The sequence below is a fragment of the Sceloporus occidentalis genome, unplaced genomic scaffold, assembly GCF_023333645.1.
Source record: "Sceloporus occidentalis isolate IW3139 unplaced genomic scaffold, rSceOcc1.0.p SCAF_6, whole genome shotgun sequence".
In the NCBI taxonomy this organism is placed as follows: Eukaryota; Metazoa; Chordata; class Lepidosauria; order Squamata; family Phrynosomatidae; genus Sceloporus; species Sceloporus occidentalis.
Genome location: NW_028316986.1, coordinates 141,703,216 through 141,717,108, shown reverse-complemented (window position 1 = coordinate 141,717,108; position 13,893 = coordinate 141,703,216). Strand labels below are relative to the sequence as shown.

Genomic DNA, 13,893 nt, shown 5'->3' with positions numbered 1-13,893 from the left:
ATATTATATAAAATATAGTATATTAATATATTATTATATTATAATGTATATTAATTTATTATTTGTATATTTGATATTATATATAATATAAATTATATTATACATTATAATATAGTATAGTGTATATTAATATATTATTATATTATATATTAAAATATATAATATATTATAATGTATATTAATACATTATTATTTATATGTTATTATATTATACATTATAATAAACTATAATGTATATTAATATATTATAAGGTATATCAATTCATTATTATTTATATGTTATTATTATATCATATACATATAATATATTATTATTATCATTCTAGTGTATATTGAGATATTGTATTATTATTGTGCTACTGATACTAGCGCACACACTTGGCTGCTTATACAATTCTGACTCTGAGAGAAGAACAAAGAGCCGTTTATTTTAACGGCTTTCTCCTCCTCCTCCTCCGCCCCCTCCCTTTTTTGTGCGTGCGCATGCGCTTTGCAGGCGACCCTCTTTCCCCTCAGTTCAAAAGAGACCGAAGGAGAGGGAACAGAGGGAAAAGAAGAAGAAGAAGAAGAAGAAGCGGAAAAAATGCTGAGTCACAGTCTGACGCCTGGGCTACTAAACCCACCCTCCTCTTCCGTGCCTCCTGTGGTGCGCGCACCCGCTAAGGAAAGGAACGAGGGAGAGTATGCATGCGTCCCAGAAGCTCAATCTATCTCTATAAGCAGCATATACACTGTATATACACAAGCACGCGCACGACGCTCCTCCTCCCATAGTCCTTGGGTCCCATCCTTCTCTTCCCTTCCGTCCCTCCCTAAGTTTAGGCTCGCGCGCACCCGGCAAGGAAAGGAGCTAGCGAGAGTGCGCATGCGCCCGACGGGCAAAACCTATACAGTGACGCACGTGTGGCGCGCGCGCGCACACAGGACGCTCCTCCCACTGTCCTCACGTCACGTGCTACGCCGCGGCCGTGTGTCACCGGCATATACAGTACAAACCCACACAGACTCAATACAGAGAGAGAGGGAGAGAGAGGAGAGAGGGGACAGAAGGCGCGCATGCGCAGAGGGGGGCTGTCTCCAGGCGCCGCCGTTGCTTGCCGGCCACTTCCGCTGTCAGCGGCGCGCGAGACAGAGAGAGGCTGCGGCCGCTGGAAGGGAAGGAGAAGGAGAAGGAGAAGCGCCGGTGTCCCTTTTCCCTCCTCCCTCCGCCGCCAGGGACGGCCGCCTTCGCCCTCTCCTGCTGCCGCGTGCTGGTCCTGCCGGTGTGTTCCCGGGCCATGGGTCTGCTGTCGCAGGGCTCCCCGCTGAGCTGGGAGAAGACGCAGCGGCACGCGGAGCACGTGCGCAGGCACGGCATCCTCCAGTTCCTCTACATCTACCGCGCCGTCGGAGAGCGCCACAAGGACGTCCTCAAGTGGGGCGACGAGGTGAGAGAGAGAGAAGTCCCCCGCCCCCAGGAACCCTCCTCCGGCCCGAGCGCCTCCGCGTTCGCTAGCATACAAACACCCCTTGTTCTTACCTGAGAGAAGGAGAGCTCTCTAGGGACCGACAGACACTGGCCACAGGACTGCCCTGGAGGAGCTACAAGTGCTAGTAGAAGAGTACTCTCTCTAGCAATCTCTAGCTCCTTCAGGGCAACCTTGAGTTAAAGTTGGCCATAGAGTTGCACTGGAGGACCCAGATATTCCTAGAGAGAACATACAGATCACATGTGTAAATAATCACATCCACAAAAGCCATCGCCTCAGATGTGGAGGGAAGAGTGTACTCTGCATCCAAAGGACCAGGAGCCCCAGTCCAAAGCAAAGCAAACGTTTTATAATACTCTCAACAAAACAAAAAAAACCCAACAACTACAGATTACTTGGGGACCCCAATTCCAAAGTGAACCAAGCTTTCATAGTACTTTGAAATTCCATTCCGTTCCATTGCTTACCCTTGAATTAAACGTTTACACCCCTCTACATCCATCTGATCCTCTTTAATCTCCCACCTGATGTTCATTTCTATCCCTGGAGGGGAATCCTTCAGTCAGAATACCATCTGTACGCTTCTCCTCCGCTGCCTCCGACTGCCCTGTATTGCATCTCCTTTTGTCTTGAATCATAGATTAAACCAGGAACCAATTGGGGCCCAAAGCCAAGGAGCTGAAATAGCAACCTTTACTCTCAGTACGTTTCAGCACCACAATTTTTCAACTCCTGAACAAGTGAAATTCCAATTCCAATTCCCCTCCAGAGTCCTGCATTGAAGGACCTGCGTTTTGAGGCCTGCCTTGTTCTCCTTTGCGCTGATGGGGAGCTCTGGGTTGGGTGCAGACTTCCAGGATGCGTTTCCACAAGAGCCGCGTGAGGGAGGCTGCCTGGCTAGCATTGGCTCCATATCCCACAGGGCCTGACAGGCGGAAAGCTCTGGGTTTAGGAGGGGGATCCCACCCCCCAGAAAGCCTCACAGCTCAACTCAGGACTGAACCCAGTGGTTGAAATTATTTTTATATGTGTGATGTAAATAATTTTATGGTTCGGGGTCACCACAACATGAGGAACTGTATTAAATGATCGCAGCATTAGGAAAGTTGAGAACCACAGTTGTAGGTCATCATACTGAATTGTTTCTTTCCTTGTGGTGCTAACCCAATTCATGATTACAAAAACAAACAAAACCCCACATCCTAAAACAAAACAAAACAGGGAGCTTTGATATTGCTACTTTCATACATTTCTAATTAGTTATTTCTAAAGCAGATGTAATCAACTGGGTTTTTTTAAAGAACTCCAGGGCAAAAACAAGAGGTTTTGCATCCCAGCGCTTTCAGGGCAACATTTTTGGTTTCTGACTGTGTCCCAGACTTTCAATATACTATGAAAACTTTCTCCTGCCCTTCCTCTTCTCATCAGAAAGTATCGTCTTACTTTGTTCTTTAAGTCTGCAGGTACTTGGCTGGGGATACACACAATTGCCTGGGTTATTATAGCTCAGTTTTCCCCAGCCTTTGGCCGTCTGTTTGTTTTGGACTTCAGTTCCCAGGAGCCCCAGCCAAGTTAGCCAACAGTTGGGAATTATGGGAGCTGAAGTCCAGATTATCTGGAGGACCAAAGGTTGGGAATCGCTGTACCTTCTTGGTTTCTTTGACCAAAACGTTAATCAGATGACAGATCCTGTGCCAAATGATAGTTTTGGACCCCAAAGTAATTTGTTAACACAATAGCCAAAGCTTAATTGCAAAAAACAAAAAAACGTTTGGCTAAAAATGCTGTCAACAATCTTGTGTTTAGTGTACAATCTGAGTATCGGATGACCCCTGCATATAGAAGATAAGTTCTACACTTGAGCCCCTGGCACACATACATACTTGGTCAAACTTTGTGTGGTTGAATGTGTCTTATGTAAATTATACCTTTAGGCACTTTTAAATGCAGGCCCAATTACCCAATGACTTCCCTTCTAGCTATTTGTGATCAGGGTAGAGCAGTGAAGGTGAACCTTTCAAGGACCAAGTGCCCAAACTAAAAGGCTTTCCGTTACCAGATGTTACCTGGTGCCAGGGTGGGACCTCCGGAGGAAGATGGGACTTCTGCCCTAGTGGGGCAGGACTTCCAGGGCAGGACTTTTTCCAGAGAGGCAACTGAAGGCCTGGCAGGGTGCAGGGGGAGGAGAAGGAAAAGACGCACACCTGCTCCTCCTCTTTCCCACCCTCCGTGTGCCGTGAAAAATGGCTTCACGCATGACATAGGTTTGCCACCACAAGGGTAGAGTGTTCAGGTAATCTTAAACAGTTTCTGAGATGGCTGCCCTGAGCATGCAGCAGAATTAGTTCTTGTTAACCAAGCTGGAAACATTGCCAGAAGGTGTTGCATATTTATGTTAAAATATGGTGACATGACCGAACTACCGTATGACGGTTCTTGTGTTTCCTATATTGTTCCATGTCGGTAGGATTGTTTTGTGAAAGTAAATTGTTCTAAAGTGGAGATGGACTTGTACTTGAATGAAGAATGTTTGAAATGCATCCCTTTATATATTTCAAGGATTTACACATCACCTCTCAATACACCAGGCTCCCTGACGTGAGGTACAGTAGACAAAAACAAGTAATGCATAATATATGCTAATGATGACCATAGAGTAGTACGATTTAAGCTGTCAGAGTTATGAGGTTATCACTTGTGAGGGAATGTGGGAGGAAGAGACCTTTCAGGTGCAGGAAAGGGTGTTGCATGGAGCCTAGTGCATTTAAAATCTGAGCCCTTCAGTGTTGCTTTTGGACACAAGCACTTGAGTCTTCTTTGTTCTTGGTTGCAAAATAACAGTGATCAAAGACTTTGGATAGTTGGGCCTATGAAAGTCCTTAAAGGTTCACAGTTGAAACACTTCATACTGTTTGTCTTCTGTCCTACCTGAACCTGAGAGGAGTTGTTGTGTGCCTTCAAGTTGTTTCCAACTTACAGAGACCCTAAGACGCTAAAATTATAATGGGGGGTTCTTGGCAAGATGTATTCAGAGGAACTTTGGCATTGCTTTCCCCAAGGCTATGACCTGCGCAAAGTCACTCAGAGGGCTTCATAGTTAAACTGGCAATCAAACCCTATGACCCTCCAGAGTCGTAGACCAACACTCAATAACCCACTATGCCATACTGGCTCTCCCTGCCTGAGATTACACATCTTATTTTCTTATGACTTGGTAAGCAGTTTCAGATTCTCCATTTTCAGCAGCAAAATACATTTGTAAAAAGCCCATCAGGTATTGGACTCTTCTACTGATGGGTTTTACTGATAGGTTTTAGGCTTAAGCTTGCTGGCCTCAGATGTTTGCCTGATAGTCTAAATGAATGACTGCTTTGAAAAATTTGCCCTAGATCCTAGCAACAGACGTACTTATGATAATTGCGTGCACATTGTAAAAGGCTGCTTTCATGAGGCATCTCCAGACTTGTGGTGCCCAGGGCCATAGTACCTCACAAACATTTAAGATGATTGTCTATAAACACTGTTATGTGGAATATCATCCAAAACCTTCTTGTTAATTGCTTTAAAAAGAGTGAAATCTGTGTAATTTAACCAGAGATCACACAGCCATAAGCGAAATGAGGGGCTGACAACTAGTTTCATTCCCCAGGCAAAAGGCAGGGTTGGTATTTTGGGGGGTACCTTTGCCCTTTGTAAAGCTTAGGCAATTTTCCTAAGAATTCCCTTGACTTGCTTAATACTTGGAGGCTTTCAAGAAGATTACACCAAGTCAATCCATGTAGTTCATACATGGCTAAATGAGAGCAACTCTCCAGTATTTCAGGCAGGAGGAGCCTTCCCATCCCTTTCTGTAGGTGTCAGGGATTCCACCAGCCTGCAGAACATTTCTCTGACAGTCTTATAACCCTTCTCCAAGATGAATGCCTAAGAGTGTAGTATAGGTGTTGAATTGGCTGTTACTTGAGGCTGGTCTTGCATCACGCTAAGCAAAGTTCCTAAGAGATGATTGATATTTCAAGTAGGTAAAACATGAAAATACCAAGGATCTTAAAGGCTTATTAATAAGATGATCTTTCATGGATTATAGTAGACTTGATCAGCTTCATGTACACTTGTTTCATTATGGAGCAAGAACTGTTAGCTGTTGTTAAAATGAAAGTTTATTGTTGCTCTGGGACATAGAAGAATTTTCATTTTTGTGAACAAGATCAACAAGAGTCAACAGGTCATAGTTTGGTTAAAACCATACAAATTAGCTATGATTCAGACACTTTTGTAGCTCTTGTTTTTTCCTGTTACAGTAAGTATGTATACAGTTGTCCCTCCCGATTCACAGGGGATCTGTTCTGAAACACACACCCCCCCCACGAATCAGAAAAACTGCAGCTATCCAAGCCCCATTGGATATAATGGCGGCATGCTCCTGCTCGCGGCCTCACAGGCGCGCACACCATTTTGTCCCTCCTGGCTTGCTGTTCGCAGAAATTCAAGACCGCAAATGGGAAGTTTGCGAACTAGGAGAGACGGCTGTATATTAGGCATGCCTGTTTGGTTGGTGTGTGTGTGTGTGTGTGTGTGTGTGTGTGTGTGTGTGCATTCACACTACACCCAGCATACTCTAATTGTAAATAAAAGTTCTCAAGGATACATTTGAAGATGCTACAAAGATTTGTCATCTATGGTCTCAGTTTTGTTAATTCAGAAACACATGCAACTGTATTTTGTTGTGTTTGTTCCCAGGTTTGCAGCCTAGATGGTTCATTGTTAAAGGCCTCCTTCAAAAAAAGAATCAGGAGTCAATGCCAGAGAGAGTTAAGCATGTAAACCCTACTTAATACCTGTATTGATTTTAATCATTATGTAATTAAAATGCCTATTACGATATCTAGCAATAGTTGTTTCTTAGTCTTTTATATATCATAAAGCTGTGTAATGCATATAGACAGCCTTTTTTAGAATGCTACTTAAACCTTACTGTTTTGCTTTTTCTATATTATATGTACTTTCTTGGTAGGTTACTTTAACTTTAAATAATACTATATTTTTAAAAAACCTATTTTAGAAAACATTTTGGTGTACATTAAATTTTAATTCCAGTTTAGAAGAAATGATTTTTTTGTATCTTTTACTTCAGTCTGAATTCAATTTACTTCAGTTTTTAATTAATATTTTGAAATTTTACAAAACAGATTTAGTATTCTTTCCATACACACATGTACTTTTGCATCTTACTTATTTTTTTTAAAAAAACCCTAAATATCACCTCAGTGCACCCCACTGAGTGTATCTTTACTTCAGTCTGAATTCAGTGTACTTCAGTTTTAACATTACATAGTGATTTGAGCATTGGGCTCTGACTGGAGACCAGTTTTGAATCCAGGTTGGGTTCAGTGGAAACCCACTGGGTGATCTTAGGTAAATCAGACTCTCTCAGCCTCAGATGATGGCAATGACAAACCCCCTCTGAAAAAACTTGCCAAGAAACCCCCATGATAGGATTACCATTGGTCAGAAATAACTTGAAGGCACACAGCAGCAACAACAAATTTCTTTAATACAAATTATGAGCCTCTTTTCTTTCTTCTGCACTGATTAATAATTTTTCCACAGTGTTCTTTCCTTCCTGGAGTGCTGTCTTCATGCAGTCATTCATGTCTTTAGTATTTTGAGCATACTATTATAAATTTGATTTTTAACATTATTATTATTATTATTATTATTATTATGCTTTAAAGTACAGTGGGCCCTTGTTATCCGCTGGGATTTGGGATGAGGACCCCCCTGTCTCTGTGGATAACAAAATCCATGGATACTCAAGTCCCATTAAACATAATGGAAAAGGAAAATTGTGTCTCTAATATAAAATGGAAAATCAAAATTTGCTATTTGGAGAGAATGGGAATATTTTCAAGCTGTGGATGCTTGAGTCTGTGGATAAAAAATCAGTGGATAAGGAGGGCTGACTGTATTGGCACTTCCTTCACAGACTCCAGAGTGTATTGTCTGGAGGTTGTTACATTCTCAACGGCACAAAAATATGAAATTTACAGAAACTTTAAAGGAAAATATGTCCCCGTCCCCCCAGGAAAAATGTGAGAAGAATTTTAAAAAATTAGTATTCTTTATGGGTTGAAAAGCCACTTTGTTGCTTTAGGAATCATAAAATACAATATATATATGCAGGCGTACCTCACTTAATTAAAAACTCTGACAGTGAAGCTCTTTTTTACAAAGTCTTTTGATGGTCCCCCAGCCCTCCCTTTTTTTCTTGTCCTCTGCCTAGCTAGAAGTTTTTTGGCAGCATTGATATTGGAAGGAAGGTGAAGCAGGGCTGGAGGAACACAGACTTCGAGTGCTGGGTTGCAGAAGCATGTCTGCAGTAAACATTACATAAAGCTTTAACTGAGAAAAAGTGGGATTCTGCTTTAGCTAACTCTACTTTAACTGTGTACACCTGGCTACAGCAGGTAAGGTGAACAGCTGCCTCCAGGATCCCTTACTGAGTGTGTGTGAAAAGCAAAACAGAGAGGAAACAGGAATCAAGATAAGCATGCCTTATCAGCTGTCTCCAGCATGTCCCAGTCTGTCAGTTTAGCCACCAAAATGGAAAGCATAAAAAACATGGAGGCTGATGGAAAAAATCATGCCTGGATGCATTTTGGAAGATGACTTAAGTTCAAACTGTTTTTGTTTACTTAGGCAAGTCTTATCTGATCTGGTTGTTTCATTTTACATGTGCATATTGTTAGTTCTGGTTAAAAAATTTGCAATGCAAAAGGGCAGTCTGTTTCATCCTATACTTGCTTTAGATACATAACTGTTGGCATCCCCATTTGTCAGAACATTACCAATATGTACCACTTTTATCTGTATTAAAAAGTTCGTCAGGTAAGAAGTTATGACTGCTTTCTCTGGCACATGTATAGTTATTAAATGTCCTATTGAACTCAGTAGAATTTGGTTCAAAATAAACATGATTAGGACCACACAGTTAGTAAATTGCATCTTGTGTTTGGAAGCATGATATTAAACTATACAGGATGCTTCTCTTTAAACAGTACATTTCAGAAACCTCTTTTATGCTGACAGGTTTAAACATAGTAAACCTAACTTTTAGAGTCGCCTGCTTTTATACTGTTCTCTGTGGTATGTTGTTGTTTTTAAAAAGTACATTTTGTTCTGTAATGTGTCACATTTTTAAGCTGGAACAAATGACTGTAATCTATGGGTTTAGTTCTCCATAATAAATCTAAACCTTGCTTCCCAGTGTATGATATGTGTTTCATACCCTCTATGTCAAACTATGTGGCACAGAATAGAGTACGTTTGTTGTGTTAGAAGTGGAGAATGGCTAACAAATACAGAGAGAGAGAGAGAGAGAGATGCAGACAGCTAGATTTGCACTACTTGGTATGGCTACCCAGCACACTTTGCAAAATTCGCGTAATATATTTTTCTGTTTTTAATTAGGGGAATGCAGTGGAACTTTCTTCTGGCTTTATGGTCATTTGACTGTATTAGAAAGAAAAGGTTATCTAAATCTTTCTGTTTTCTTGGCTTGAGCATTTTGAATAGGTAATCTAATTTTAATGGCATAGTGTTGAAACAAGATGCACTGATTCCGTTGGAAGGGAAATGCCAGTGGATTTTCATCATTTGTTAAAAACACTCAAGGTGATGGTAAACCTCAGGGACAGCTGCTAAGTACTCCTGTGAGTAATGCTGACCAAGGCCCCATACAGACAGGCTAAAATAAAGCTGCTTCAGGCCACTTTGGAGGTATGCTGTTTAAATGATGCATGCGTCCTAAGAGTTCAGAAGCTGCATCAAAGCTGCGCTCCAGTCCTTAGGACTGGATCGTGGCTTTGACATGGCTTCCGTACTCTTGGGACGCATGCATCATATAAATTGCATACCTCAAAGTGGCCCAAAGCAGCTTTATTTTGGCCTGTCTGTATGGGGCCTTAGGCAGATTTTGCAGGTTCATAATGTGAAAGACAAATGGTAAATGTTACTATCTATAGCAGTGTTACAAAATGCTGCTATAAGCCAGCTGAATTTACAAATGATGGCTAACATTGTTTAACTGATATTTACCAGTTGAATGTGCTAAATGTGATATTTTTGTTTTACACATCTTAGGTGGAATATATGTTGGTAAACTTTGACCATCAAAAAAAGAGAGCACAGCTGTCCTTAACTGGAGAGGAAGTTCTTCATACTCTGCAAGAAAAGGGTGAAAGGGTAAACCCCAAGTAAGTAGCAGCTACTTTTAGAAATGCACCCTAATTTCTTGCAGTTCATCTGACGTGCTTATACTCAAAGGAGATTCATTTTCATGGATGGAAGGGGTGTCAGAACAGGGCAATGGACACTTTCATATGTGTAATCAACTTGCAGGAGTAACAGTCTGTGGAATAGCGAGGAACTCATTTGCATTTGTTATGTACAGTATGACCCTCGTATCTGCAGGACTGATCCCTGAAGTTTTGCTTGCCCATGTCTGGTAAAAACAAAAATATAGCATTCACTGTTAACTGCAGTTTCACTTACCATGATAACCAGGAGAACAGACACACACACCCAGATACCAGGTTGTATTGTATTCCTGAAATTTTTAATGCTGTAAGTGAGGATTGGAGAATATGTAGTTTATATGCATTCTGCCAAGTCTTTGTGATAAAAAATACATGTATGGTTTTATTTTTAATTGACACCAGTATTTTTCAACTAGGATTCTGTTCTACATGTCAGAATACTGTTTTTCGGATATTGTTGGATAGTGTTTGTTATAAATTGGGGGATTCCTTATAAATTCTAAATTGAATGTAACCTATTTTGAGCAAAAGCCACTGGATGAGTTTTCAGCTGCCTTGTGTGATTTTAAGTTGAATTGTTACTTAGAGTAACAATCGTATGCTGCTTTTGCAGTTGCTCAAAATATTTCAAATATAGCTTTATTCGCCTCACAGTCATCCAACACTCTGGAGACCAGAATATGGAAGCTACATGATTGAAGGAACACCTGGGCAGCCCTATGGAGGAACAATGTCTGAGTTTAATACTGTCCAAGACAACATGAGGAAACGACGTCAAGAAGCTGCTTCTGTACTGAAACAAAATGAAGCTGTTTGCACTGTCACATCATTTCCAAGGTTAGACTGTTTCCAAGTTGCATAAGAAAAGCAAGGTCATTTCAGTAAACTCAATGAGGGCTTTATGACTGGAACAAATACGAGTTGGTAGATGGTTGGCTTTTTGCTCTGAGCTGAGAAGAGGTTAGCTTATGGTACTTCCCAGCTAGTGCCTTATCCATTTAGTTCAGGTCAGAGGGTCAGTTTCATCTCTTTCTGACCCATAGTGGGCCATATCCTCCACAGCATACCAATTTCCCCATTTAGCCACCACCTCCTTGCCCTCCTTCTTTGACAGTATCCTCCAGCAGCCAAGTCACATGTTGTCTTTCCCAAACAAATCTATATTTAATTAGGCTGAAATTGTTACTTCCCTCCCTCCCTCATTACAAGACAGAGAAGAAAAGTGTTGTCCCCTGTCTTCCATTTCCCTCCCTTGTAATATGCTGTCATTAACGCCCAGTTCTGCAGTAGAATATCTGAACTGAGGTTGTGGTGACAACAGTATTTTACAGCAAGAACTGTTGGAAAAGAGGAGGAGGGTAAGTACGCATGATATACTTTGGCTACTGACTGGTGACAAGAGGGAGAGGAGAGCAAACAAGCTCTGCTGATGTGCATTCTCCCATGGCAACATTTTTCCTCTTCCGTCTTTCAAGAGCGGGAGGAAATGCAGCAGTGAAATTATATGATGTGGCAAGACATAATATTGTAGCCCTCTGCTACTTTGTAACATCTGTGAAGATAAAATGGAACCCATAGGTCAGCCACCAGGATTGTACAGAAGTCTTGCAGCACTCCCATCTGAGGTGGTTCCTCCAGGAAGGACTGGAACTGTCATAGCTCCTCCTAAGCACCCCAGAGTACCTCTTAAGCTCTCTAGAGGTAAAGAGTCTTGAAGAGTTCATAAAATGGTGATCCAAAAGCATTCACTACAGTCAGTGTTGGTGAAACTTACGAAAAGGTCTGGGATACATAATAGTATTGCATTCCCTACTTCCATTCTCAGTTGGCATAATTTCTCCAGTCACTATACCTAAAACCAGATTGGAAGGGATCACCCAACTTTACCTAGAATAAGGACATCACTCTACTAAGCAGTGAATTACATACACAGGAACCTGCTGACTGCTTCAGAATGCAGCTTAAGCAGTTGATCTGGGTGTAACTAATTGACATTGTCTGAACCTTGTACCAGAGACTTGTTCTTTGATGTAACAATGCTCTTCATAAGGTTTTTTATTCGTGTTTTCCAGCCTTCATAGTAAAAGATGCTAAATGCATGTATTGTACAGCATCTGAGAGGAAACATCTTTACATTTAAAGGAAATAGTTTAATCACCCTTTGCATGTATAGTCAAAAAGTGAACAAAAAAGTACACTTTTTTTCTTAGAGAATAATGCCCTGTGTTGAGCAACTCCTTTGCACCTCAGTCAGGATTTTGGAACGACCAAGGCTAGCTAAAATCTTTGGATATCATTTCTAAACTGATTGAAGGCTAGTTCAGAGTATCTCCAAATATTTCCACTGCTGTACATGAAAGAAAATTGGGCCAAACACAATGTTGCAGTTTAGATTCCTTTGAAATGTTTATTTTCTTTTGGGTTTTTTCTGATGTATTTCTAATAAATGTTAGCATAATTAAATGAAGTTTGATTTCTTAGGTGAGATATTTAAAAATAATGACAGCTTTCTTGGAATGTATAGACTAGGTTGTCCAGGATTTACGATACCAGAGTATGACCCAACACCTGTTGAAACAGGAGCCTCCAAGTCTCTGTTCTTCCCAGATGAAGCTATCAACAAACATCCCAGATTTAGGTAAGTACATTTTAGAATTGTCTCTGCAATATAGTGCAGTCATGGTTAATGTTTCCCTTTTAGTGTAATACAAAGCTTATCAAATAACATTTCACTTTGAAATTGGAGGAAGATATAATGTATATCCTGTTTATAGCTGTATACTCCTTCAGCTGTAAATTTTGTAGAAGTGTTGCTTTGCTTACTAATACATGTAGAAATCTTGATTGCTTTTTTTAAAAAATTGACACTATTGAAATTTTATCTGCAATTCAAGTCTGTATTAACCTTGGAGTAGTAGTTCAGATTCCTATTCTCAGTAGTTCAGATTCATATACCACCTTTTACCCTTAGGGGATTCTTCCCATTCCCAGGAAGACCAAAGGAGCAGTCCATGACCACTGGGTTACTCTGTGTGCCAGCTGTTCAAGTCAGAGGCTGATGATAATAATAATAATAATAATTTGTATTCCGCTTTTTCACAAAGGAGTCAAAGTGGATTCCAACAATATAAATAAAATATCAAACAATTAAAAATTACAATTAAAAAAACCCCAAACCCTAACCCTCCCCCAATCATAAAAACAGTGATCAACCCATAAAAAGAGATTAAACATCAACAAATTTAAAAAATGTTAATGCTCTAAACCACTGTTGCCATTGTTCCTTTTTCTCTCCCCTTCCATTTTTCTTCTCCTGTCTTGTCAGTTGGTCAGGATTATTTCTCTCTCTCTATCTCGCTAATGCTATTCAATAACTTAATCAGAAATAAGCATAAAGCTCTAGGCAGCTTCCTTTTAGGGAGCGTGTCAGTGCTGCACCAAGAAGGGACAAAGACGGGCGGCATGGAGCCGCCCATCTGTATCCCCCCTTTGTTAAAAGGAAAAAGGAAGAATGCTGATTTGGATGAGGATTTATTATAAAGTGCTGTAGATAAATTTAAGTCAGGTCAAGGAGCCTTTGGGTGAACTGTTCTACAGGTGGTAGTGCAGCACTGAAGCAGCTCACCCTTAAAGAACTTAGCTTGGGTACATCCCAGTGGTTGTGGATTGTGTTTTTAGCCTTCCTGACCATGAGAGGTTGATACTTACTGTGAATGATCATTCTAGGAAGGCTGAAGGAGCAGTCCATCCCCAGCTGTGGCTCCATTTGGTTTGAAAAAACAAAAAGAGCCCGTCAGTTTCTAAATATAAATTTTCATCTGAGTGATTCTAACTCGCACCATGCAAAGCTAACAAAACTGAAAGGGATAGAAAAAGGAGCAACAGTAACAACGTTTTAGAACATTGGTCTCTTGACTTGAACAGCTGGCACAAGGGAGTAACCCAGTGTAATGGATTGTTCCTTCAGCTTTCCTAGAAAGATATTTGCGATAAGTATCAACCTCTCATTTTAAAGTATAGGTTTATAGTGCACTTGAAGGCAACTGGTTGCTATACTAGACAAGTAAATTATATTTGAGAGAGGGTGGGCCAATGCCATCAGGCCT

The 13,893-nt window shown here is 40.8% G+C and overlaps 1 protein-coding gene across 1 annotated transcript in view; it reads left to right on the top strand.

The window, feature by feature from the left end:
- Nucleotides 1-1,040: 1,040 nt before the first annotated feature.
- The window catches only part of GCLC (glutamate-cysteine ligase catalytic subunit), a 33,226-nt gene continuing 20,373 nt past the window's right edge, over nt 1,041-13,893 (top strand). Inside the window, exons 1-4 of the mRNA XM_089531121.1 lie at nt 1,041-1,427; nt 9,612-9,724; nt 10,442-10,624; nt 12,312-12,425. Of these exons, the coding sequence (XP_089387247.1) occupies nt 1,278-1,427; nt 9,612-9,724; nt 10,442-10,624; nt 12,312-12,425 (560 nt within the window). The 5' untranslated portion in view covers nt 1,041-1,277. The remainder of the gene's footprint in view (nt 1,428-9,611; nt 9,725-10,441; nt 10,625-12,311; nt 12,426-13,893) is intronic.